Below are 27720 nucleotides of genomic sequence, written 5' to 3' on the forward strand. Positions count from 1 at the left end.
AATTAATCATTAGTGTCAAAAGCACACTGATGCAAAAACCAGTATATGGACCCCTGTATTAGATTAACAAGTTTTTTGTGAAGCATTAACCAACTGCTTTTTTTTTTTTTTTTTAAGACAGGGTCTTGTTCTGTTGCCCAGGTTAGAGTGCAGTTGCACAATCTCAGCTCACTGCAAGCTCCTCCTCTTGGGTTCAAGCAGTTCTCCTGCCTCAGACTCCCGAATAGCTGGGATTACAAGTGCACACCACCACGCTTGGCTAATTTTTGTATTTTTAGTAGAGATAGGGTTTCACCATGTTGGTCAAGCTGGTCTCAAACTCTGGACCTCAAGCAGTCCACCCACCTCGGCCTCCGAAAGTGCTGGGATTACAGGCATGAGCCACTGTGCCCGGCCTCCAACTCCTTAATAAAGTTTATAAAGGTTATAAAAGGTTTATGGAAGTTATATTTTATACTCAAGAATAAACTTTATAGATTGCTCACAAAATTTGGAAAAGCAAGTGGAATTGGCTTCATGCCGTTTTTATTAGGGTTTCAGGTTTAGAAAATTAAGTCCCCTCTCTCAATAAATGAAGGTTTTCACTATTTTTGAAATCCTTGAATTACCACTTTGGTTAAACAGATGACTTTACAATAACCTGAAATCCTATTTTGTAATATCAAGTGTTTTAAACCTTTTATATTTGACAAACCTTCCAAAATTAAATTATAAATTATGTCTTGTTCTAACCTAATTACTCCTTTAAGATATTAGGTTCCCTAAAGTCCAAAAATAATATAATTTGGCTTATTTGGTATAAAAATGATACAGGAAGCATTATCAAATATGAAATAGTTATTTGGTTTCTTTGAGCTGTATTTGTATAAATGTTATTGGTATGTGTTCCAAAATTATGAGAAACTTATAATTCTGATATAACTTAGTGTACATTATCAATAACAATAATTGTTATGTTAAGTTAAAATTACTGTGTGCCACAGAGGTAACAAATTCTCTTGTCAATTATGTTTTTGACTATGGCTGCCCTAAAACTTTTTGTCATCCAAGACAATTGTTGCCTTGTTTTGGTTCTCTTTAGAAGACGGTTTTATAACCAGCTATTAAACTATAACAGGTGCTCTTGAATGCAGATTTCTGATAGCTTTGGAGATTGTGACATCAGAATAGAGAAAAAACTTTCAAGACTCATGGAGAGCTAAAATGTTCATGAATATCAAGCAGAACAGGAATTAACTGCATGGACTGAACTAATCTTTTTGACTTTTTGCTTAAAATGTTGCTGATCCTTTATTCTGTTTTTCAGAGTCTTAAAACTTTTCTTTTGAGCTATTGACAGCTTTCAACAATTTAGTATACTCCCATGAACAAAATTTGGAGCATATTTGTTTCTCTGTAATTGATTTTCTCCAGAATTTGAAAACTATTTGTGAGTATTCTTAACTTTTGGCAATACAGTTAGTTGCATAAGTGCAATAAGAATCTGTTTTCATTTTTAACAGGACACAATTGAAGAAAATGGTAATTTTACCAAGGCTTTGACTGGAATGGTGCGCTTTCCTATAAGGAATCAAACTTGACTTAAGAAGCCAATAAAGCCCTTGGAAAAACTGGCCTCATATTTTGTGTACACAGTCCGTGTACAGGGTTTCTGGCCTGTGGTAAGTAAACAATATCACTTTCTGACAGGCACGGAAGCCCCAGATTTATCTTGGATCCTCAAGAGGAGAGGAAATTCAGACCAAGTACAGTGGCTCACACCTGTAATCCCAGCACTTTGGGAGGCCGAGGTTGGTGGATCACTTGAGGCCAGGAGTTCGAGACCAGCCTGGCCAACATGGTGAAACCCCATCTCTGCTGAAATTACAAAAATTAGCCAGACACAGTGGCACGCACCTGTAATCCCATCTACTTGGGAAGCTGAGGCATGAGAATTGCTTGATCCCAGGAGGCAGAGGTTGCAGTGGGCCAAGATCATGCCATTGCACTCTAGCCTGGGTGACAGAGCAAGAATATGTCTCAAAAAAAAAAAAGTTGGGGGAGAGGAAATTCACCCAACTTGTAGGTATTTGATGGCACAAATTCATGGCTGGATTCAGCTTTAAAATCTTATCTGAGATTCCTCCTATGGAACAAAGTTTCATCAAAGCCCATTTAAAAGCCTATGTAAAAAATAATTATTCTTGCTGAACTGTATACAAATAATTTGGCCAAGCATAATAAGCAAACCAATCCTACCATGATTTATCTTTAGTAAAATGGGAAACTAGAGAGAGAGAAAAAAAAATGTTTCAAGACGATAGTACACTTGTTGTTAGAGTCTAGTCTTGCCTAATTTTTTTTTTTAAATTTTTTATTATGTTCTACAGTTTGGGCTGAATTCTAATTGTTTCTTGGCTACAAGTCTTCAAAATAATGTTTTCAACTTTTTCTTGTTTTTCCTTCTTTTTTTCCCATGTTTCCTAATTAGGAGTCACTGAAAACTAAGCTGTGCTTTCTTAAAGCCCTGCGAACTGAGACTAAACAACTTAAACTTCAGAAGAAAATAACAGCAACCAATTTACATACCTGCCTACTGACTATAGACTTCAGAGAAATGTGGCCTATATAGATTTTCCAAGAATGTTCTTTTGTTTGTTGTTGTTGTTTCTCCCTTCCTCCCCACTATTTTTCCTTCATAGGACATGAGACTTCACAACCTGCTAAAAATCATCGTTCGGGACCTACCTGTCTAGGAATAAACCATCCTTGCCATGAGAGATCAAATGAAACCTGAGACCAGAGATTCATTTTCTTGTAAAATGCCTTCTCCAAAAGATTTTTGAAAAGAAAGGGGGGAAATATGAAAGGAAAGGAAAGCTTGGAGCCCCCAAATCACTAAGCTAAAGGGAATAGTCAAGCTGGAAACTGCTTAGGGCAAAGCTGCCTCCCATTCTATTCAAAGTCACCCCTGTGCTCACTGAGATAGATGCATATCTGATTGCCTCCTTTGGAAAGGCTAACAGAATCTCAAAAGAATGTAACCATTTGTGTATCACCTATCTGTGACCTGGAAGCCTCCTCCCCACTTCAAGTCTTCCTGCCTTTCCAGACTGAACCAATGTACTTCTTACATATATTGATTGATGTCTCATGCCTCCCTAAAATGTATAAAACTAAGCTGTACCCCAACCACCTTGGGCACAGGTCTTCAGGACTTCCTGTGGCTGTCACGGACACATGTCCCCAACCTTGGCAAAATAAACAATTAACTGAGACCTGTCTCAAATTTTCAGAGTTCACAGTATTTTGAAACCAAAATCTGGACACAAGATGTGCCCATTGCTATGGGGGTGTCATTGCCTCTAGGCCCTCTCAGTGGACAGCGTGAGGTATAGCACTAGGTAATATTTGTGTGTATACCGACTCATGTATATACACATATTTCTGTCTATATATATACCAAGCTAGCTAACCAACTCTAATCCACTACCCAAGGGCTCATTCTATTTTTCCCTCCTTGCTTATATGTTACTTCTCTTTCTGATAGTGAAAACCCTTCCTCCCAAAATCCACTACACATTTACTTATTTGTTCAGCCCCAGTACATATGTAAAGCCGTTTGAGAACTATTAACCCATATACCATGAGAAACAGACTTACCAGCTAGAGTATAGTGTTTACATACAGTACGTGGACCTTTTTTTTTTTTGGACAGAGTTTTCTTGTTCTCAGGCTGGAGTGCCATGGCGCGATCTCGGCTCACTGCAACCTCTGCTTCCCAGGTTCAAGTGATTCTCCTGCTTCAGCTTCCCTAGTGGCTGGGATTACAGGTACCCGCCACCACGCCCAGCTGATTTTTTTTATTTTTAGTAGAGACGGGGGTTTCACTATGTTGGCTAGGCAGGTCTCCTGACCTCAGGTGATCCACCCTCCTCTGCCTCCCAAAGTGCTCAGATTTCAGGCGTGAGCCACCACGCTTGGCTCCAGTATGTGGACCTTTTTTGATATTTGAAGAAATTTGATTATAAACTGGATATTAGTTGATACCAAGGAATTATTGTTAATTTCATTAGGTGTGATAATGGCCTTGAGTTATGTAAGACAATTCCATAATTTTTTTCAGAGGTGTTTATTGAGATATGTGGGGATGAAATAGCATGATGTCTGTAGTTATTTTTTAAACATTTCAGTAAAGAAGACAAGACATATAAGAAGGCAGGAATGTCAGGCCTCTGAGCCCAGGCCAGGCCATCGCATCCCCTGTGACTTGCATGTACACATCCAGATGGCCTGAAGTAACTGAAGATCCACAAAAGAAGTAAAAACAGCCTTAACTGATGACATTCCACCATTGTGATTTGTTCCTGCCCCACCCTAACTGATCAATGTACTTTGTAATCTCCCCCACCCTTAAGAAGGTACTTTGTGAGATCCACCCTGCCCACCAGAGAACAACCCCCTTTGACTGTAATTTTCCATTACCTTCCCAAATCCTATAAAATGGCCCCACCCCTATCTCCCTTCGCTGACTCTCTTTTTGGACTCAGCCCGCCTGCACCCAGGTGAAATAAACAGCCATGTTGCTCAAAAAAAAAAAAAAAAGAAGACAAGACATAGAAGGGGGAAATAGGTAGATAAAACAACATAGCAAAATCTTGATAATTGTAGAATCTGGGTGAGGATTCTGATACATGAGAGTTCATTGTATTATTCTCTCTCCTTTGGGGAATGTTTGAAATTATTATACAATATTTTGTATTATTTTTAAATTAGATTTGTTTTTTAAAATAATTTTTAATTTGCTTATTTAATTACATTTACTTTTAATATAGGCAAATTAGTGAAAATTCAAAAGCTATCAAAAGGCATGCAATAAATAATTAGTCTTCATTTTTCCTCTGTTCTCAGCCACCAAATTTTCACTTCCAAAGGCCATTAATAGTACTAGTTCTTGTGTATCTTTCCACAGATTATTTACATATTGCAAATATCTACATATATTCCATTTTTACACACACAAATGGTAGCCGACTTTATATCTTGTTCTAGACCTTTTTTTAAAACATTCCATTTATAATTTCAGACATACAGAAAAGTACAAATGTAGAACAAAGAATTTTGGTCTGTCCAAGCACAGTGGTGTTTACAACTAATTGAGCACAACCATTTATAGATTTCTTTTTCTTTTTTCTTTTTTTTTTTTGAGACAGGATCTGACTCTGTCACCCAGGCTGGAGCACAGTGGCATGATCACGGCTCACTGCAGTCTCCACCTCCTGGGCTCATGCAGTCCTCCCACTTCAACCTCCCAAGTTGCTGGGACTACAGGTGCACATCACCATGCCAGGCTAATTTTTTGTTTGTTTGTTTGTTTTTAAGACAGTCTTGCTCTTGTCACCCAGGCTGGAGTGCAATGGCACGATTTCAGCTCACTGCAATCTCTGCCTCCTGGGTTCAAGCAATTCTCCTGTCTCAGCCTCCCAAGTAGCTGGGATTACAGGCGCCCACCACCACTCCCAGCTAATTTTAGTATTTTAAGTAGAGGCGGGGTTTCACCACGTTGGCCAGGCAGGTCTCGAACTCCTGGCCTCAGGTGATCCACACACCTGGGCCTCCCAAAGTGCTGGGATTACAGACGTGAGCCACCGCGTCTGGGCCAGGCTATTAAAAAAAAATTTTTTTTTCTTCGTAGAGATGGTGGGGGTCTCCCTATGTTGCCCAGGCTGGTCTTGAACTCCTGGGCTCAAGCTGTCCTTCCCCCTCAGCTTCGCAAAGTGCTAGGATTACAGGCGTGAGCCACGGCACCCAGACCCCACTTACAGATTTCTTTGTTCTTTCTCCATTCCCACTGTTTCACTTGACTAGCAAAAAAAAAAAAAAAAAGAAAGAAAAGAAAAAGAAAAAGAATTCCTGTTTACCGTAATCCAGATTCTTCAAATGTTATTTTACCATCTTTGCTTTGTTATTCTCTCTCCATTATTGTTTTCTTCTGTGTTATTTGAGAATAAGTTGCAGACATAATGCCCTGTTACCCCTAAATACTTTATAGTGTGTACTTCCTAGAAACAAGGACATTCTCTTACATAAGCAAAGTTCAATGATCAAAATCAAGAAATTAACATTGATACTGCATTGTCTAATCTAGAAACTTTATTCAAATTTTGCCAATTTTCCCACAAATATCCTTTATAGAAAAAGAGAGACGCCAGGCGCAGTGGCTCACACTTGTAATCCCAGCACTTTGGGAGGCCGAGGCAGGCGGATGACGAGGTCAGGAGATCGAGACCTTCCTGGCTAACACACGGTGAAACCTCGTCTCTACTAAAAATACGAAAAAATTAGCCGGGCATGGTGGCGGGCGCCTGTTGTCCCAGCTACTCGTGGAGTGAAGCCGGGAGGCGGAGCTGGCAGTGAGCCGAGATCGTGCCACTGCAATCCAGCCTGGGTGACAGGGCAAGACTCCATCTCAAAAAAAGAGAAAAAGAAAAAGAGAGAAAAAATATGTGTTTTCTCTATCCAGAATCACGTTGCATTTAGTTGTTAAAAAAGATTAAAACACAAGTTTATAAAGTATTGTTATTTTATTTATTTATTTATTTAGAAACAGAGTCTTGCTGTGTCACCCAGACTGGAGTGCAGTGGCGCAGTCTCGGTTCACCGCAACCTCCACCCCCCAGGTTCAAGCGATTCTCCTGCCTCAGCCTCCCAAGTAGCTGTGTTTACAGGCACCCACCACCATACCCGGCTAATTTTAGTATTTTTATTAGACATGGGCTTTCACCATGTTGGCTAGGCTGGTCTCGAACTCCTGACCTCAAGTGATCAACCCTCCTCGGCCTCCCAAAGTGTTGGGATTACAGGCGTGAGCTACTGCGCCCGGCCACAAATAACCTTAAAAGAAATTAAATCCCTATAATTATACCTTTTAAGCTAAATTCCTAGATAACGTGGAACATTATCTAAAGGTAATCTAAAATTTCCTTTTGGTGGTATCAAGACAGGTAATCCGCCCGCCTTGGCCTCCCAAAGTGCTGGGATTACAGGCGTAAACCACCGCACCCAGCCACAGGTTTATAAATTAGAAATCGAAAGCCCATCACCTCTGATCTTATTCCCCAAAGACAAACATGGTTGACAGCCTTTGTATAAATCCTTCCAGAATTTCTTTCAATGTATATACCAACACACAACATACATATATATTATATACACTTAAACTAAAATGTGGTATTATACATAATATCTATAATTTATTTAGTTGATAGCTCATTTTTATCTTTATACATAGTTCTTGTCAAAAGTTATCTGATTAATTACACCTTAATTTAATTAATCAATCCCATATTGATATACTTATAGAGTGTTTCCAATTTTTAATTATTGCAATAAATGCTGTAATAAACATCTTTATTCATTTATCTTTGAGCACTCATGCAATTATATGTAAAAGTAATTTTCTAGAAGTACAATTGTTCATTGATTATACACATTTTATAAATATGTCTTGAATCCATTTCTTTCCATTTTTGCCACTCTTGCTTTATTTCAGTCCTTCTTTACTCCTTGCTTTGATTAATTGCCTCTTAACTGCTCCCCGCCCCTCGATTTGCCCAGCTCCATTCCATCCCACCACTGCTGCCAGATCCAATCACTGTTCTGCTTAAAATTACCCAACATTTTAAAGACAATTTAATGAGCATGGCACTAAACTCTTCATAATTTACATTTCTTTTTGCATCTCTCAATATTTGGTAAAAGGCTTTACCAAACTTCAGTCACATTAAATTTAGATCAGACTGTCTCACCCGTGTGCCTCTGTGCATGTGGTTTCCCTTTGCGTGGCATATTCTCCTTATTAACCTTTTTTTTTTTTTTTTTTGAGACAGAGTCTCACTCTGTGGCCCAAGCTGGAGTGTAGTGGTGCCATCTCAGCTCCCTGCAACCTCTGCCTCCCAGGTTCAAGTGATTCTCCTGCCTCAGCCTCCCAAGTAGCTGGGACTACAGGCATGCACCGCCACTCCCAGCTTAATTTTTGTATTTTGTTTGTTTGTTTGTTTGCTTGTTTATTTTTGAGATGGAGTCTCGCTCTGTTGCCAGGCTGGAGTGCAGTGGCATGATCTCAGCTCACTGCAACCTCCGCCTCCCGGTTCAAGCAATTCTCATGCCTCGACCTCGCAAGTAGCTGGGACTACAGGCATGCACCACCACACATGGCTAATTTTTGTATTTTTAGTAGAGACAGGGTTTCACCATGTTGGCCAGGCTGGTCTCAAACTCCTGGCCTCATGAAATCCACCTGCCTCAGCCTCCCAAAGTGCCAGGCTTACAGGCGTGAGCCACAGTGCCTGGCCTCTTGTTATATTTTTCTCACCCTTTCTGGATGATAACATCAGTGACCACTTATGTACTAATAACTCTTAAATCTGATTTTTTTAGCCCAAATCTTTCTCCTGGGCTAGGGATACCATATATCCAACTGTCCACCAAGTGCTACCACATACATGTCCTATATACATTCATTCAGCAATTTTAAATTGGGTACCTACTTAGTCCTAGGCACTGTACTGGGCCCTGGAGACATTAGTGAGCAAAAAAAGCCCCATTGTCCCTGCACTCACGGAGTTTGCAGTCTAGATGGGGAGGTAGACATTAATCATAAAATCACTCTAGTTATCACAAGTGAGGACTCTGAAACAAAGAACACACTCTAGGGCCAAGAATGGGGTGGGTGGGGGCTTCTTTGAGGAAGTAACACTTATGCTAGATCAGAAGGATGAATAGCAGTGAACTAGGCTAAGGGGGAAGAGAAGCCTCTAGGCAGAAGGAAGAGCATGGACACAAAAAAAGCCCTTTGGGCCCTAGAACAGTGGCTCATGCCTGTAATCCCAGCACTTTAGGAGGCCTAGGCAGGAGGATTGCTTGAGACCAGGAGTTCAAGATCAGCCTGGGCAACATAGCAAGACCCCATCTCTATAAAAATATTTTAAAAATTAGCTGGGCATGGTGGTGCAGCCCTGTAGTCCTAGCTACTCAGGAGGCTGAGGCGGGAGGATTGCTTGAGCCCAGGAATTCAAGGCTGTAGTGAGCTATGATCACTCCACTGCCCTCCAGCCCGTGTGACAGAGCAGGCTCCTGTTTCTTTTCTTTTTTTTTTTTGAGCCCTTTGGTAGGTCATCTGAGGACTGAAAGGAGGTTGGTGTGGCTGTGGCACAGAGAGCAGTGGTGACGCAGGGTGGGCTTGGAAGCCAGCCAGAGGTTGGGCCATGCATTTTGGCATGATTACTCAGGCCTCAGAGTGAAGAATGGCAGAGTGGGGCAGGCTGGAGAAAGAGCAGAAAGAATAATGACAGAGAGACAGTGGGCACTCAGAGGATTGGTAGTTACAATCAGAAAGAAATTTTTCGGCACCTGGTAAAAGGCACTTTTACCAAATCAAAGCGTCTAGGCTCTGATTTGCAGAGTAAATGCTAAGCCAGGTGCTCCCGTTCATAAGGAAGTTTTCAGAGGTCAGTAGACAGCAGCAATTGAGGATGTGACCAAGTGGTACTAAGCATCCAGAGAAGAATTGAGAAATAACAATGTCATGATTGAAAGCAACCAAGATAGAAAAGAATGTCATACCTTTTTTCTCCCGTGGCACAGTGAAAAGAGCAAATGCAGTGAGGTCAATCAAGATTTAGAGTCCAGTTACAGCTCTGCCATTGTGTGTGTCCTTGTCAAGTCACGTAATCTTGAACCTGTTTCCTCCTTTGTAAAATACAAAACAACGTTTACCTTGAAAGGCTGTTTGGAAGGTTAAATGAAATTAAACATGACGAAATTCCTTGTTACATGAAGTGTCTGGCTCATAGTGATTGCTCAATACATGCTAGTCCCTTCCACCGTCCAGGTGCCATCAGAACATGGCAAGGACCCATCTCTACTGAGGAGTATTAGGAGGGTGGATGTGCTGTCGGGAGAGCACAGGTTTCATTTGAGGTGTGGAGGTCCAGGGAGTGTTGGAAGAAGATACTGAGCACACGAAATGAGTGCATGAAGTAAGGGAGAATTAGCACTAAATTGAATTACTGAACAGAAATGAGACTATAATGAAGGAAGAGTGTTACAAAACAATTGGTTCTAGAGCAGTGAGGGTGAATCATGGGAACAAAGGACATCGAAGCCTTAGAGGTAGACAAGAGATATGGTGAAGATGGGCTACGAGTCAAGCACTTATAATTCCATTTGGTTCCTCTGATATAGCTTAATTCATTTATTATAAATCTTCCATGTTTTCTAAATCTGTAAGACTTTACATTTACCTCAGAATACTACTTTAGCTGCATCTCATGGGTTTTTTTTTTTTTTTCTTTCGAGACAGAGTGTCACTATGTTGCCCAAGCTGGTCTTGAACTCCTGAGATCAAGCAATCCTTCCACCTCAGTCTCCCAAATAGCTGGGACTGTAGACGTGCACCACAACACCTGGCTCCTATATGCAGTACTTTCATTGTCAGTTAACTTCTAGTTATTTCATAATTTCCATTATTATTATTTAACCGAGTTATTTAGTTCATTTTCAAATTTCCCAAAAGTCTTTACCTTATTTTCTATTTTAATTGTTGATTGCTAATTTAATTTCATTGTGACCCAAGAATCTGTGCGATACTGTATGATTTCACATCTTTGAAATTTCTAGAGTCCCTCTGTGACCCAGTAAATCAAAATGTTTTACATATACCATGCATACTTGGAAATAATGTGTACTCTCTATTTTTTAATGCACGGTTCTTTAGAAATCTGTTAGATCAAGCTTGTTAATTTGTTCAAATATTTTATCTGTTTACTAATTTTTCTGGCCTGTTTGACACAGCAGCGTTGCTTTTTTTTTTTTTTTTTTTTTTTTTTGAGACAGAGTCTCACTCTGTAGCCCAAGCTGGAGCGCAGTGGCACGATCTCAGCTCACTGCAAACTCCACCTCCCAGGCTCATGCGAGTCTCATGCCTCAGCCTCCCACATAGCTGGGACTACAGGTGGGCACTACCACGCCCAGATAATTTTTATTTTAGTAGAGATGCAGTTTCACCATGTTGCCCAGGGTGGTCTCAAACTCCTGAGCTCAGATGATCTGCCCGCCTCAGCCTCCCAAAGTGCTGGGATTATAGGCGTGTGTCACTGCACCTGGCTGATTTATCAGCTTCTAATAGAGGTACATTAAAATTTCTCCCAATGATTGCAAATTTTTCAAATTTGTTTTTCAATTCTATCAATTTTTTCTTCATATATTTCAAGCCTTATTTTTAGGTACTTAGAAGTTCAAGATTGTCATATCTTCTTGAGTGTTCTTTTAATTATTTTATATTGGCCTCCTTTATATATATTGATGCTTTTTGCCTTAAATTCTAATGTGACTGATAATACCATTGCTGCCATGTTTATGTAGTGCTTGTCTGCTACCTATTTTCCTCTTTTGTTTTTAATTTTTAAGTGATAGTATATGAGGCCAGGCATGGTGGCTCGTGCCTGTAAACCCAGCACTTCGGGAGGCCGAGGCGGGTGGATCACTTTAGGTCAGGAGTTCCAGACCAGCCTGGCCAACATGGTGAAACCCTGTCTCTACTAAAAATACAAAAATTAGCCAGGCGTAGTGGCAGGCTCCTGTAATCCCATCTACTTGGGAGGCTGAGGCAGGAGAATCACTTGAACTCAGGAGGCAGAGGTTGCAGTGAGCCGAGATCGCGCCACTGCACTCCAACTTGGGCAACAAGAGTGACACTCCATCTCAGAAAAAAAGAAAGATAGTATATGGTTTTAAAAGTCGTATTGTACTATAAAACTTATAATAACTACCCCCACTCTTCTTCTCTTTCCATTCTTCCTTTTTTTTGTTAAATCTTCTACTAGTATGCGTTATTATGACTATCTACATATTCTTTATTGCTGAGCCAAATCAAACAATTCCTTGAAGTTAATACTTGCCTCATGTTTTCATTTGCTTGCTTTTCTGTGTCATTATCGCTAGTTCTTCTTAGACTCATTTGATAAAAACATAAATCCAACCCCTGGATACTACGTTCCAGGCTGCCAAACATCAAGTAATCCTCAGCTGCATTTTTATTTTCTGGGAGACATCCTCTTGAGTCCTCCATTCTGCCCTCCCTCTGGAGGGGTGGCTGTCTGGTCCTAATTCACCCTCTTATCCTAGGAATTCTCTTTGACTGTCTCTAGTTGTGGTACCTTATTCCTGAACCCAGGGTCTTCTTCCTCCTTTACTTATTCCCTTATTTTGGTGTGCACATTCTCCAACAGCTTTCTGAAAAAGAACACAAGAGAGGTAAATGTGAGATCTTATATTTTGATAGAGATTTTATTTTATACCCACTTTTGATTGATACTTTGGCAATGTATAATTTTCTGAGTTGAAAATCATATTCATTCCCAATTTTGAAGACATTGATCCATTTAAACTTCTATAATAGTATTGCTGCTGAGAAAGGCAGTGCCATTCTGGTAACATTCTTTTTTTTTTTTTTTTTTTTGAGATGGAGTTCCGCTCTTGTTGCCCAAGCTGGAGTGCAATGGCGCAATCTCGGCTCACCGCAACCTCCACCTCCCAGGTTCAAGAGATTCTCCTGCCTCAGCCTCCTGAGTAGCTGGGGTTATAGGCATGCACCACCACACAGGCTAATTTTGTATTTTTAGGGGAGATGGGGTTTCTCCATGTTGGTCAGGCTGGTCCGAACTCCCGACCTCAGGTGATCTGCCAAAGTGCTGAGTTTACAGGTATGAGCCAACACACCCGGCCTCTGGTAACATTCTGTATGTATAACCCATTTTTCTTCACTGGAGGTTTTCAGGATCTTCTCTTTGGTTCTCAGTAGTATGAACATTCCTCATGATGTGCCTTGATGTGGGACTTGCTTTTTTTTATCTTTTATTGTTCTAGGTGCTCAGTATGCTGTTTCAACGTGGACACTCGTGTTTTTCACTTCCAGAATTGTTTTTGCATTATTTGCATTATTTCTTTGTTTTCTCCTCTCTGTTTTCTGTTGTTTTACTCCCATTAGTCAGATGTTGGAAAATCCTGAATTAGTCCTCTAATTTTATATTTTGTCTTTTCATCTTTTTAACCTATCTTTTAGAGTTTTCTCAACTTTATTTTCTAACCCTTCTACAGAATATTAACTTCTTTCATCATATTTTAATTTCTAAGAGCTTTCTATTGTTTTATGAGTGTTCCTTTTTTGTTTTATGGAAGCAACACTTTCTCTTACACCTCTAAGTATAAAAAGTACAATTTGGGGGAGGTTTTTTTTCCACCCCAGCGTCATCTATGTTTGTTATTGTCTGTGGCTTTCATGCCAGAGCTTACCTCAAATGTGCACTGCTCCTTTGTTGGGGACTCTAGGTAACTAAGCTATACCTGGACTTCAAGAGGAAAGAGAAGATCAAAAGCATTTGTATTTAAGGTCTATGAGGTCCTTGAAGGCAGATGGTCTTTGTTCACTGTAATATCCCCAGTGTCTGGCACAATAAACAGTAGATCACTATTGACTGAATATGTTAATGAAGTTAACTGAATACATCTGGGTGTTTGTAATTCACTTTCTATTAGAATAGCTTTCTCTGTCAGTCTGATAAATTGTATAGTACTAGAAATTAAAAAGGCCACATTCTATTACCATGGATTTTATATTCTGTATCAGTGATCTCCAAACTATAGTCCGGCCAAAGTTTCAAGTGACTGGGTCTATAAATTTTCCCCTTACTAAACTTTTGGGTTTTCTCCCCAACTTTGCCACACATTTCTGGTACAGGAGAGTACAGTTGATTATTATGATTTGGTGAAAAAGAGGTAAGACAAATAAAGCTATATATATATATATATATACGTATATATATATATATATATTTTTTTTTTTTTTGAGACAGAGTGTCTCTCTTGTTGCCCAGGCTGGAGTGCAATGGTGTGGTCTCGGCTCACAGCAACCTCCACCTCCCAGGCGATTCTCCTGCCTCAGCCTCCCTAGTAGCTGGGATTACAAGCATGTGCCACCATGCCCGGCTAATTTTTGTATTTTTAGTAGAGACAGGGTTTCTCCATGCTGGTCAGGCTGGTCTCAAACTCCCGACCTCAGGTGATCCGCCCGCCTCGGCCTCCCAAAGTGCTGGGATTACAGGCATGAGCCACCGCACCTGGCCATAAAGCTATATTTTTAAAAAATTGGTCTTATGAAGATAATTAAAGGCATAAAGGCATAGTTATCACCAAATTAGTGACTATAGTTTCTGGCATTCCCATAATTAGAATATTCTTTTTTATTATTATTATACTTTAAGTTCTAGGGTACATGTGCACAACGTGCAGGTTTGTTACATATGTATACATGTGCCATGTTGGTGTGCTGCACCCATTAACTCGTCATTCACATTAGGTATATCTCCTAATGCTATCCCTTCCCCCTCCCCCCCACCCCACGACAGTCCCCGGTGTGTGATGTTCCCCTTCCTGTGTCCAAGTGTTCTCATTGTTCAATTCCCACCTATGAGTGAGAACATGCGGTGTTTGGTTTTTTGTCCTTGTGATAGTTTGCTGAGAATGATGATTTCCAGCTTCATCCATGTCCCTACAAAGGACATGAACTCATCCTTTTTTATGGCTGCATAGTATTCCTTGGTGTATATGTGCTACATTTTCTTAATCCAGTCTATCATTGATGGACATTTGGGTTGGTTCCAAGTCTTTGCTATTGTGAATAGTGCCGCAATAAACATACGTGTTCATGTGTCTTTATAGCAGCATGATTTATAATCCTTTGGGTATACACCCAGTAATAGGATGGCTGGGTCAAATGGTATTTCTAGTTCTAGATCTTTGAGGAATCACCACACTGTCTTCCACAATGGTTGAACTAGTTTACAGTCCCACCAACAGTGTAAAAGTGTTCCTATTTCTCCACATCCTCTCCAGCACCTGTTGTTTCCTGACTTTTTAATTAGAATATTCTTGAATGCATGGCCTGAAAGGGCAGACTCTGTAAAATCCTCCTTTGGAAACATGAATTTAGATTTCCAATAATTTACAGTAACTGAATAAAATTTATCTTGAAAATATACCTTTACTCTCCCAAAGATTCAATATACAATGAATATCGAATAAGTATGTATTTGTTGAGTGCCTTCTATATACCAAGAACTGCTCTAGGCCTTAGGTAAATACTGGTGAAGAAACAAGCAAAGGTTTTATTTGTTTGTTTTTTATTACAGAAAAATTTAAACATATATAAAAGAAGACAGTCTAATGGACTATTACCCATCATCCCACTTAAACAATATAAACTCAGCCTTTTTGCTGGTAACCTATCCTTCCCTCTATTCTTCCTCCTATGTTATTTGAAACAAATCCAAGATATCAGATTATTTCATCCATAAATATATTGGCATATATCTCTAAAAGATAAAACTTTTTAACAATAACTGTAATATCATTACCCCCAAGAAAAACCAACTAACAACATCAATAATTCAGAGCTTACATTTTAATAGGAAAGACAAATGAGGAACAAACAAACAAACAAATTATGTTAAGTAGTGGCAGATATTATAAAAGGCAAGGTACAGGTGATGGGATGGAGGTGGACTTTCTTGCTTTTTTTTTTTTTTTTTGAGACAGGGTCTCACTTTGTCGCCCAGGGTGCAGTGCGATCTCGGCTCACTACAACGTCCGCCTCCCGGGTTCAAGTGAGTCTCCTGCCTCAGCCTCCCAAGTAGCTGGGACTACAGGTGTGCACCGCCACCATGCCTGGTTAATTTTTGTATTTTTAGTAGGGATGGAGTTTTGCCATGTTGGCCAGGCTGGTCTTAAACTCCTGACCTCAGGCGATCCACCCACCTCAGCCTCCCAAAGTGCTGGGATTACAGGAGTGAGCCACTGCGCGCAGCCTGAGATGGACTTTCTATTGGGTGGTCAGAGAAGTCCCCCGTGAGGAGGTGATATTTGTAGAGGGATGTGCATGATGTGAGAAAGCGAGGACACCCCCAAGACGGTCTGCAGGAAGACTGACCCTGACGGAGGCTTCAGCTACCACCAGGCCCTGAGGCAGAGCTTAGTGTTCAAGGACTAGGAAGGAGGCCTATGAGACTGGAGGACCACGTGAAAGGAAGAGAAGGGTATGAAGTCCAAGTGGCCACCAGGACCTGCAGGTTTGATTCTAGTTAGCTGTGACAGGCAGCGTTGGAGGGTTTTGAACAGGGGAGGGACATGACCTGATCTGTGATTACAAACGATCATTCTGGCTGCCGTGTAGAGAATAAAGTGTAGGAGAACATTTGTAGGAGAAACATGTGGAAATTGGGAGACCAATTAGAAGGCTATTGAAACAGCGTAGGTGAGAGCTGATGGTGAAGCGGTGATGAACCAGGATGGTAGCAGTGGAGATGGTAAGAAGTGATCAGTCTCTCGATATTTGCGAGATTTGATTCGAAGCTACAGCTAACAGGGATTGGCTGACAAACCAAATGTAGGATATATGAGAAAAAGATAAGTCAAGGTTGACTCCAAGATATTTTGGCCTGACCAACTAGCGCCATTTACTAAAGTGGGGAATACTGGGCAAAAATCAGGCTTGGAGCGGAAAGCACGCACTCTCTTTTGGGCATATTAGGCTAGAGGTGCCTATGAAACACCCAAAACAGAGACATCAATTAGGTGGTTAGATAGCTGATTCCAGAGTTTATGCAAGAGATTAGGACTGGATCTATAAATTTGGAAAATATCAGTATAGAGTTGCTACTGAAAGCCATGGGACTGGATGAGATCACACAGCTAGAGAGGGAGGACAGAGAAGAGAAGAGATTGGAGAAGGAAAGGATCCAGCCAGGAGCCTAAAAAGAGACAAATGAGGTTGGGGGAAGCCAGGAGAGTGGGTGCTCCAGAGCCATTAGCTGGCCACATGCTGCCGTAAGATCAGTAAGATAAGGACTGAGAAATGATTGCTAGATTAGACCACCGGTGGTCCAATTGATAGAGTAGATGTTGGTGACCTTGACAACAATGGATTCCACAAGGTGATGGGGACAAAAGCTTTGATGTGGTAATTCCAAGTACCAATGGAGATGAGGAAGTACAGATGGGAGCAGAGAAGTTGGGTGGTAGCTGAAAGGAATGGAGCATCAAGAGAAGTTCTGTTCATTTTTTCACATATTTTCAGATAAGAACTCACTCTGTTGTACAGGCTGGAGTGCAGTGGCACGAACATGGCTCACTGCAGCCCCAACCCTGTGGCTCAAGCAATCCTCCTACGTCAGCCTCCTGAGTTGCTGATACTACAGGCATGCACCACCACACCCGGCTAATTTTTTTTTTTTTTAATGTTTAGTAGAAACAAGGTTTTGCTATATTGCCCAGGCTGGTCTTAAATTCCTGGACTCAAGTGATCCTCCCGCCTTGGCCTCCCAAAGTGATGGGATTATAGACGTGAGCCACCCAGTCTGGCCTGTTTGTTTTTCAATGGGAGTTATTACAGCACATCTGTGTGCTGACAGGAATAATCCAGGAGACAGTGAAAAACTGATGATGTAGGAGAGAAGAGAATAATTTCAAGAGCAAAGTCTTGAGACTTTGGGAGATAGGATAGGGAAGCTAGTGCACAAATAGGGGAGATACATAGGAACACAGACAGCACATTCATTTCAATGGGAGGGAAGGCGGAGGATGTGGGGAGAGCTACAGGTAGATTGACAGATTTAGTAAATGGAGCATGGGGAAGTTCTCTTCCGCCTATTCTCATTTTCTCCATGAAACAATAGTCAAAGATGTCAACTAGAAGCGAAGATTTGGGGTGTGGTATTGGTTTGAAGAGAGGAGCAGGTAAGTGGAAAGGTCAGTTAACTACAAGATTGTGGTAGGATTGCTGGCAGTGTTAAGGGCCTGCTTGAGATCTGTGCTCTGTATAAAATAATCTTCAAAGTCAAAACCTTGATTGTCTTTTTCTTCTCTTTCTGTGGTCCAGCCCCTGTACAGGCACCAACGGCTACGTCTTGCTACAATTAGTTGGTATATCAAGGAGTCATTTGGTAATTATTTTATTTATTATGCATTAATGTACATCAACATTTATTTATACATTAATTCATTCAATCAATCATATTTATTGAGTGCCAGGCACCATTTTAGGTACTGGGGTTACAGCAGTGAGCAAAGCAGGTCTTTGCCCTCAGGGAACTTGTCATCTACATCTTTAAAAACCTGACGCCCAGCACAGTGGCTCACACAGTGGCTCCCAGCACTTTGGGAAGCTGAGGCTGGAGGAATGCTTCAGGCTAGGACTTTGAGATCAGCCTGGGCAACGCAGTAAGACCTCATCTTTACTAAAAATTTTTTAAAAATTTGCCAGGCATAGTGGTGTGCACCTGTAGTCCCAACTACTTGAGAGGCTGAGGCAGGAGGATCACTTGAACCCAGAAGTTCGAGGTTGCAGTGAGCTGTGATCACACCACTGCACTCCAACCTGGGTGACAGAGTGAGAGTGAGACCCTATCTCTAAAAAAAAAAAAAAACCCTCATCTTTGTCAAACATAGTGAAAACCAATTAGGAAGGGGAAGTTTCCATATTTAAGTATTCAAAACTGGAGTCACTTAAATCCTTAGAAAGAAGACTGTTAAGGCCCCATGACAGATTGGGCCCAGCAAAAGAATCAAGAAAATGCGGAGATCTGGCCTGCCACAGGCAGTGCCTCTTTATTTCTTTCGCACTAGTGCTGGGCTGGCTTCATGGAATCCCACCAAGTGCAGCAGACAGAGGAGTAATGTGTTGGAATTTTTGTCTCTGGTGTCAGAGCAAGGATTCATCATTATCTCCAGAAGAGCTGAATTAATTAACCATCATAACAAAGCAGGGTCTGCTGCATCCAAATTCTCAGGACCGCATAAACCCTAGAAGACACAACTTCCTTTGAATTTATGAATATGCCCAAAAGGCAAACAGAGCATACACTAAAAAGGGCTTAATCACTGACCGAGTCTCCTCATTTCATCTTCCTTTCTTTCTGACCTATTTTGGCCTTTTCTTTTTTTATTTTTTTCTTCTTTTCTCATTAATTTTCATCTGCTTTTCATTTTCTTTTCTTTTCTTTTTTTTATTGATCATTCTTGGGTGTTTCTCGCAGAGGGGGATTTGGCAGGGTCATAGGACAGTAGTGGAGGGAAGGTCAGCAGACAAACAAGTGAACAAAGGTCTCTGGTTTTCCTAGGCAGAGTGATTGTGTCCCTGGGTACTTGAGATTAGGGAGTGGTGATGACTCTTAACGAGCATGCTGCCTTCAAGCATCTGTTTAACAAAGCACATCTTGCACCGCCCTTAATCCATTTAACCCTGAGTGGACACAGCACATGTTTCAGAGAGCACAGGGTTGGGGGTAAGGTCACAGATCAACAGGATCCCAAGGCAGAAGAATTTTTCTTAGTACAGAACAAAATGAAAAGTTTCCCATATCTACTTCTTTCTACACAGACACAGCAACCTTCTGATTTCTCAATCTTTTCCCCACCTTGCCCCCTTTTCTATTCCACAAAACCGCCATTGTCATCATGGCCCGTTCTCAATGAGCTGTTGGGTACACCTCCTAGACGGGGTGGTGGCCAGGCAGAGGGGCTCCTCACTTCCCAGCGGGGGCGGCCGGGCAGAGGCGCCCCTCACCTCCCGGACGGGGCGGCTGGCCGGGCAGGGGGCTGACCCCCCCACCTCCCTCCCAGACGGGGCGGCTGTGCTTTTCATTTTCTAATGAAGTAAAGTCTTCTAAAACTACTGGCTCAGGAAGGCCCCATCTAATCGACCATAGGCAGTGATCCCTGGGACTCTGGGAAGAAATTTGGCTTTAATTTAAAGCAGGGTTTCCTTCTGCTTTAAACTAAAGCACATAGATATGGGGCACATAGTTACGAGAAGAAGGATGGAGTGAGCACATGGACTGTGAGTTGACTCCAGGGAGAGATTTGGGTCCTTTGTTGGTAACCTCAGACTTCCCAGCTCTGTTACAAAAAGCAAGAATAAAGTGCTGTCTATTGGATCTAGAAAAAAAAAATCAGGAATGGAGTGCATGAGCTTTGTGCTCTATTCCTTTGCATTAGCAGACACGTCTAACTTTCTCAGAAAGGGAATATTAACCCGGGTGTGGTGGCGCACATCTGTAGTCCCAGCTACTTGGGAGGCTGAGGCGGGAGGATCACTTGAGCCCAGGAGTTTGAGGCTGCTGTGAGCTGTGATTGTGCCACTACACTCCAGCCTGGGTGACAGAGTGAGACCCTGTCTCTAAAAAAAGGGAGAGTAGGGGAATATTAGAACATGACTGCGTGGGGTTTGTGTGTGTTTGTGTTTTAACTATCACAAGCAGCATGTCCCCAAGCCATAACCTTTTCTGTCCAGTAGGTGTCAGCCACGCACAGCCTTTCTCTTTCTAAATCCATATTTTAAGAAAACGGCCTTTCATCCATAATCTTCCCTAGTTAAAGGGATCAATTTCTTCTGATCTGAAGCATGCAAAACAGCTGAAACAGTGGCTCCGATATTGGAAACAGAATTGTACTACATACTTGGGATATGGCCACACTGAGGACTGTGCGAAGGGGGTGACAAATGTTGGGGGGGCCCAGGTGAAGTCCTGTCGGTCTCACTGAGCAGATAAGTGTTAGGATCAAGGTGAGTCTCTAAAAGGCACAGTTAAGACACCAAAGCAAAAACACAGAGTTTCCCTCAGGTGAAAGAAGTTGAGGCTTCGACCAGTAGCTATAGCATCCTGAAAAAGTGCTCAGAGTAAACTATCGATCTCCCATTTGCCCTCAAATAGACTGTCTTGTTTTTTACCTCAGGTAAAATATTTCTTTAAGCCTCAGGTTTCTAATTTTTAAAATCTTTAAGATAACTGCCTCGTCTGCCCAAGATACTACATGAGGAGGAAAAAAATTGAGATATTGTTCAGAAAACCATTTGTGGGCTATAAAGCACTATTTAAACGTAGAGAATAGAATAAAAATATAAAGGCAAATGCAGAATAGAGTAATCCCAGCACTTTGGGAGGCCGAGGCGGGTGGATCACGAGGTTAGGAGTTCAAGACGAGCCTAACCAACAGGGTGAAACCCCGTCTCTACTAAAAACACAAAAATTAGCCAGGCATGGTGGCAGGTGCCTGTAATCCCAGCTACTTAGGAGGCTGAGGCAGGAGAATCACTTGAACCTAGGAGCCAGAGGTTGCAGTGAGCCGAGAGCCGAGATCGCACCACTGCAGTCCACCCAGAGCAACAGAGCGAGACTCCTTCTCAAAAAAAAAAAATGCTCAAAATTTAATAAACATTAGTTTGTAATTTTTTACAGATTTTTGTCAACATATTACACCAAGTCCAGCCAGAGCAACAGAGCGAGACTCCTTCTCCAAAAAAAAAAAAAAATGCTCAAAATTTAATAAACATTAGTTTGTAATTTTTTACAGATTTCTGTCAACATATTACACCAAGGCTTTTCTTTCTCTCTTGTGTTCAATGTTAGTCACGAGGAATTTTGACACACTTAAGAGTTTATGTCACAAAAAGATTCCAACCTAAAGAGAGGCACTTAATATAAATAATGCTCCCTTTGAAAGTGGGGAGATTCCTTTCCTAGCTTTGTTTGTTTGTTTGGTTTGGTTTGGTTTTTTTTAAAGACAGGGTCTCACTTTGCCACCCAGGCTGGAGTGCAGTGGTGCGATCTTGGCTCATTGCAGCCTCAACTTCCATGGCTCACACGATCCTCCCACCTCAGCCTCCTGAGTAGCTGGGATTACAGGCGTGAGCCACCACACCCAGCTAATTTTTGTATTTTTTGTAGAGATGGGGTTTCACCACATTGCCCAGTCTGGTCTTGAACTCCTGAGCTCAAGCACTCCACCTGCTTCAGCCTCCTAAAGTGCTGGAATTACAGGCATGAGCCACCGTGCCCAGCCCCTTTCCTAGATATTACATCGCACCAGTAATCAATGGTAATAAGCCACTTATAAATTCCAAGTGCTAAAGACATAGAAATACTAATCATCAGCAACTCTTCCTTTCCAACGTGTGCACCTAGTACCACTGTATTCCAAGAACGTATTTGATCCCATAACCCCCTTAGCTTCTTAGTTCACAATTTGAGAGGGCTAAAGCTTACCATATGGTTATCAGTTTGCACTGGTTTTAGCAAGAGACCTCAAATTCATCACATTCATGTTTTATCCCACATTAAGTCTGCATCATATAAATTAGAACTACCAAATATTACTGAAAGAACTCACGTTTAAGAAGCAGAAACATAATTTGTTTTATATGGCGATGTTGAAATCGGAGCAGAAGTCTTCAAATCTGAATGTATACAAATGAATCTATCAAATTTTCCCTCAGTGCTTTCTAAGGTTGTCAGGAAAGGCTAGAGGCAAATTCGACATTTTTTCATTTCCCATGACTCATTCCCTCCCATGGAGTTTTGTGCTATATATTCCCTGCCTTGTCTGGTTTTTTTTTGTTGTTTGCTGTTTTTTTTTTTTTTTTTTTTTTTTTTTGCTGAGTCTTTTAATTTGCTGTGTCTTGAACTAGCAAAAGGAGGAGAGGAAGTTCCTCCCAACCTTTGAAACCTCTTAATACTTGCTGAGTGATCAAGGGGGCAGATGACTGATGATTGGACTTTACCCCATTTGAAAAAGCTTTTGCTATGATAGCTCAACAAACCTCATTTTAAGGAATTAAGTATTTATTTTCCTTAAAACCCAAAATCTTTTGGAACATTTTCCAGAAAGTGAGGCCAAATTTCTGTAGTTAGGGGTCAGTTTGGGGGAACTTTATTTTTTAGGCCCACTTTAAAATTAAATAATTTTGCATAATATATTTAATAAGGCTAAAAATAACTTTATTTTAGACTTATAGTGTTGTCCACTATATTGCTTCATGCTGTTTTTTCGAAATACTTTACAATTATAAATAGACATTGTCGCCCTCGCCTTAAGGCAGCAGTTTCTGAGTGAAATTCTTCAAGAAAGTGGAGGCATCATTTCAATATGGTAATAAGCTAGTTATTCTAACATCAACAAGTATGTTTCATGATCAGCGATATACTGATAATTCCCCATGTGTGCTTTTCAAATAGTTTATAAATGCAAAAATATTAGAAGTTGCAGGACCAGGGTTTGAGTCATTTTTTTTCATGTTTCAGCCAGTCCTAAATAAGAGCTGTGAACAACAAGGCTACCCGGTGATTTTGTTTTTTATCTTTTTGTATGTGCATGTGGTTTTTCTGGCTTTTTGTTTTGTTTTGTTTTTGAGACAGGGTCTTGCTCTACCTCCCAGGCTGGAGTGCAGTGGCGTCATCATAGCTCACTGCAGCCTTGACCTCCTGAGCTCAAGCAATCCTCCAGCCTCAGCCTCCTGAGTAGCTAAGACTACAGGCCTGCACCACTGCACCCGGCTAATTTTAAAATTTTTAGTAGACGGGGTCTCGCTCTGTTGCACAGGCTGGTCTCAGACTCCTGGCCTCACGTGATCCTCCCCCGTCAGCCTCCCAAAGCGCTGGGATTACAGGCGTGAGCCACCGCGCCTGGCGATTTTGTTTCCTCTGTACTCTTCGTAGCTCACAATTACGCTAAAAGAACCTTTTTCCCATTGTTAATTCCTTCTATTTCCCTCCCCCACCCGTCGATTCCCCCTATTTTTAGGAAACTCGAAGATGATGTCCCTTCAACGTTCTCTCCTGTATTCTCAAATGATCCAGTCCTAAATATTTTTTAATACATTGGCTAGTTTATTTCTGATGGCATTAAAAGTATCTGCACAACTGTTCCTTTATTTATAAAGCTCACAGATGCTGTATGACCTGTAACATTATACTAGCTAATGAGCTCTCCCGGAACAGTTGACGTGGAAGGAGTTTACTTCCACTTGGTTGCAAGGAGAAAGATGGAGAAAGCGAGAGACGATTGCAAAAAGAAATAACTTAGTCCATTTTCTCAGTGCTGTTTGGGGGCTTTGTGCTAATACTTACATTGCAGAGGAGGGAGGAGACGGGACTGAGGATGGAGGGGAGCAGAGGAGGCAGGGGCGGAGCCTCGGCGGGCGAATAAAACCCCTCGCTAAAGAGAAGCACGTTAGTGTGTGGAGAAGCCACTCTCCCGAAACCAGAGGGATGGGGCAGGCTGTGCAGTAGAACGGCGATCGAAAAGAGGAAAACAAGGGCACGAAGACCAGCGAGAAAGAAGAGGACACCTGGGAAAGGCGGAAGCAGAAGACGGGGAAGGGAAAAGAAACCCATAGCAGGTGGAAACCAGATCTAGAGCAGCACGGTCAGGTTCACAGTTTGTTTTTCTAGAAGAGAAGAAAGTACCTGAGGATTGCTCTTTTTTCCTACCGTTAATGAAAACTACTTTTGTCTTCATCATAAAAGAAAAAACTAAGGGGAGGTAAAGTCAGTCTCCTGTTTTATTAGGGGGAGAGGTGAAGGGAAATCCAGGCTCACTTTCTGAATAAGCCACTGCCTGGTGCACAGAGCAGAACCATCCTGGTTTCTGAAGACACATCCCTTTCAGCAGAATTCCAGCCGGAGTCGCTGGCACAGTTCTATTTTTATATTTAAATGTATGTCTCCCCTGGCCTTTTTTTTTTTTTAGCAACACTTTTCTTGTTTGTAAACACGAGTGACCAGAAAGTGTGAATGCGGAGTAGGAATATTTTTCGTGTTCTCCTTTATCTGCTTGCCTTTTTTAGAGAGTAGGAGTGGTTCCTATTTCGGAAAAGGACGTTCTAATTCAAAGCTCTCTCCCAATATATTTACACGAATACGCATTTAGAAAGGGAGGCAGCTTTTGAGGTTGCAATCCTACTGAGAAGGATGGAAGAAGGAGCCAGGCACCGAAACAACACCGAAAAGAAACACCCAGGTGGGGGCGAGTCGGACGCCAGCCCCGAGGCTGGTTCCGGAGGGGGCGGAGTAGCCCTGAAGAAAGAGATCGGATTGGTCAGTGCCTGTGGTATCATCGTAGGTGAGTTCCATTCCTTCCCGCCGACCCCTCCTCTCCCCTCTGGTGGTCCTCCTGTGAGATCTTAACCCTTCGAAAGCATTACTGTTCTTCCTACTCCTTAGAAAAGGATTGTCAGTCACCTGAGCTGTAACCCACCTCCACTGGTCAAGTTTGAGAGGCATAGGAAATACATCATACATCTCTTCCTCCAAACCAGGCAAAGATTCTGCCCAGTGTTCATAGAATGGAGCAAATCGTGGTCAGAAACCCGGCTGATGATTAGCATTGCCTGGGAACTCCTTAAAAATACAGGTCCTGGTCTCGACACTTGGAGGTTCTAGTTCGATAGGTTTAAGGAGGGACTGAGGGACCTGAACAAGTTTTTATGCAGCTATTATTCCCAGGCTGGGGATGGGCTTTTAAGGTACATTTGGTAGCTATTTTGCAGTTTTATGTTAAATGAAACTATGGGATAGGTATTAAAAATAGCAAGAGCAATGCCCTGCCTTTTTATTTTAGCGTTTTCCACCTTATGCAGCACTTTTACTGTGTGAAGTAGCTGTGACAGGGCTGTCATTCCCATTTCACAGATGGGGAAGTTATGGAAGAAAAGAGGGGACAGATTGTGCCTCTCGGTAAGTGGAGAGTTTGCAGTTTCTCCAGTTGCCTGGTGGAGTCCACCTGTTTCTTAACAGCCACGGAGGACCCAGTGAAGCTCTCAGAGGGAATCAGGAGTAACTAGAATGTGTAGAATATGGAGTTGAGGAGGAACTGATGGGTAAAATATGTGTCCTAGCTGGGAGGTGCTGAAGGTGGGGAACCTGGGTGGCCCCAAGAGTGCCAGTGCAGGCCACTCAAACTCCCTGAATGTACTTTGCAGGGCAGGAGTCCCAAATACAGCTTCGTCTCTAGACAGCACATCCTCTTTCCAGAGAAGCCTTGGAGATGGATGGCAGGCAATAGCTCACTATTCCTGCCCTCACTTCAGAGTGAGAGATTGTTCTGCTATCTTTGGTAGAGGGCTTTACTTTCTTCCCAGAAAAAGGAGTGCAGGACGGTCAGGCATAGATATGCTTCTTTGTCATCTCTCCAGAGTTCCTTTGTGAGAGCTCGTTGTGTCCTGGTGCCCCTGAACCAGTTTCTCTGGCTGACGCCATGTTCTATGCAATAGCTCAGAGATATTTTGGCATCTGAGCAATAGTGACACTGGAGAGCACTCTTGAAATCAAATAAAATCAGTGCAGTATTCAGATAATCCTCTTCACCTCTACACCCAGAACTTCAGTGACCAAGCTCTCTTCAGTCTCTAAAATGAAATCCCATCCCCCCCACCCCCACCAACTCCTCCTACACCCTGGAATCCTATTTTATGTGATTCCCTGACTCTGGGAAGTTTTCCAGGCCATCTACAGTTATAAGAAAGATAATGTTATAAGAAAAATTGTAGTCATGATCTGAATCTCTCTTTACTTTTTCTCATGACATTTTTTTTTTTTTTGCCTCTCCTTTACTTTATCTCAATTGCTCAAAAGAAATGAGAACAGCCAAGTATTCAGTATGTATAGCACATGCCAGTTTAAGGTCTATAAATAGCCCGTTCACCAATTTGACTGACAGAATTAAGCATTTTCCCCCTCTAGGAAGGTTCTGACTTATACACACATGCGCACGCCCACAGGCACACAAGCACAATTAAACATCCTTCTTCCTGCCTCAGCCTGGCTCGCCCTTCCCAATATAGGTTCAGGTATTCTTTTTTTTTTTTTCAGACGGAGTCTCGCTCTGTGGCCCAGGCTGGAGTGCAGTGGCGCGATCTCGGCTCACTGCAAGCTCTGCCTCCCGGGTTCACGCCATTCTCCTGCCTCGGCCTCCCGAGTAGCTGGGACTACAGGCGCCCACCACCACGCCCTGCTAATTTTTTTTGTATTTTTAGTAGAGACGGGGTTTCACCGTGTTAGCCAGGATGGTCTCGATCTCCAGGTTCAGGTATTCAAGGGTAGAGGGTATTTTCCTATATACTGATGTTTTTGTCTCTTCCTTTAACATCTTTTTCTAAGACTATGAAGAAATGGGAGTGTTCAGGTATAATAAGTACAATTTCTATGGGTATATGTTACTACTGATTTGTCCACAACCTTATGGATGGTACTTCAATGGGAGAATAATCTCAAAGCTCCCCATGGTGGCATTACAGTAACAAGAATGGCAACTCTGGTGTTCCGTGATGAAAAAAGATTCCAAATATGTGATTTCAGAGAAATCGGGATATTTTTGCAAAACATGAGGATCCTTGTAGAGTTAACAGGCACTATTCTACCCCAACTTAAGCTAGAAACAAATTTCCCCTTTAAGATGATAACAGGGGACAAAATCCATTCTGCTTCCCCTCCTGAGTTGCTGTTGAGTCACAGATGTGCTGAGGAATTGCCCTTTCCTCTTCTGGAGAAGTTTCTCAGTGGATGATCGTGATTCAAGTGTTTTCAAGACCAAATGCAAAAATAGAAATGGCATTTTCTGTGTAGATTTCAGGGATCTGGTGTCCAATGTCAACACTGCAGAAAAAAAGAGAACTAAAAGGCAAAAAGAGGGCCGGGTGCGGTGGCTCATGCCTGTAATCCCAGCACTTTGGGAGGCCAAGGCGGGCGGATCACGAGGTCAGGAGATCAAGACCATCCTGGCTAACACGGTGAAACCTCGTCTCTACTAAAAATACAAAAAATTAGCCAGGCGTCGTGGCGCACGCCTGTAGTA

The 27720-nt window shown here is 41.9% G+C and overlaps 1 protein-coding gene and 1 long non-coding RNA gene across 2 annotated transcripts in view; one reads left to right on the forward strand and one right to left on the reverse strand.

Moving 5' to 3' along the window:
• Positions 1 to 6606: 6606 nt before the first annotated feature.
• LOC109023235 (uncharacterized) lies at positions 6607 to 22409 on the reverse strand. The gene is made up of 4 exons (XR_002002614.4): positions 22261 to 22409; positions 12198 to 12273; positions 9604 to 9729; positions 6607 to 9302 (listed from the first exon to the last, which is right to left on the reverse strand). It is a non-coding gene; the product is annotated as an uncharacterized lncRNA (long non-coding RNA).
• Positions 22410 to 23877: 1468 nt separating this feature from the next.
• Positions 23878 to 27720, forward strand: part of SLC7A8 (solute carrier family 7 member 8) — a 58607-nt gene continuing 54764 nt past the window's right edge. Inside the window, exon 1 of the mRNA XM_004054952.5 lies at positions 23878 to 24990. Within this exon, the coding sequence (XP_004055000.1) occupies positions 24840 to 24990 (151 nt within the window). The 5' untranslated portion in view covers positions 23878 to 24839. The remainder of the gene's footprint in view (positions 24991 to 27720) is intronic.

This window comes from Gorilla gorilla, chromosome 15 (genome assembly GCF_029281585.2).
Source record: "Gorilla gorilla gorilla isolate KB3781 chromosome 15, NHGRI_mGorGor1-v2.1_pri, whole genome shotgun sequence".
NCBI classification, from domain to species: Eukaryota; Metazoa; Chordata; class Mammalia; order Primates; family Hominidae; genus Gorilla; species Gorilla gorilla.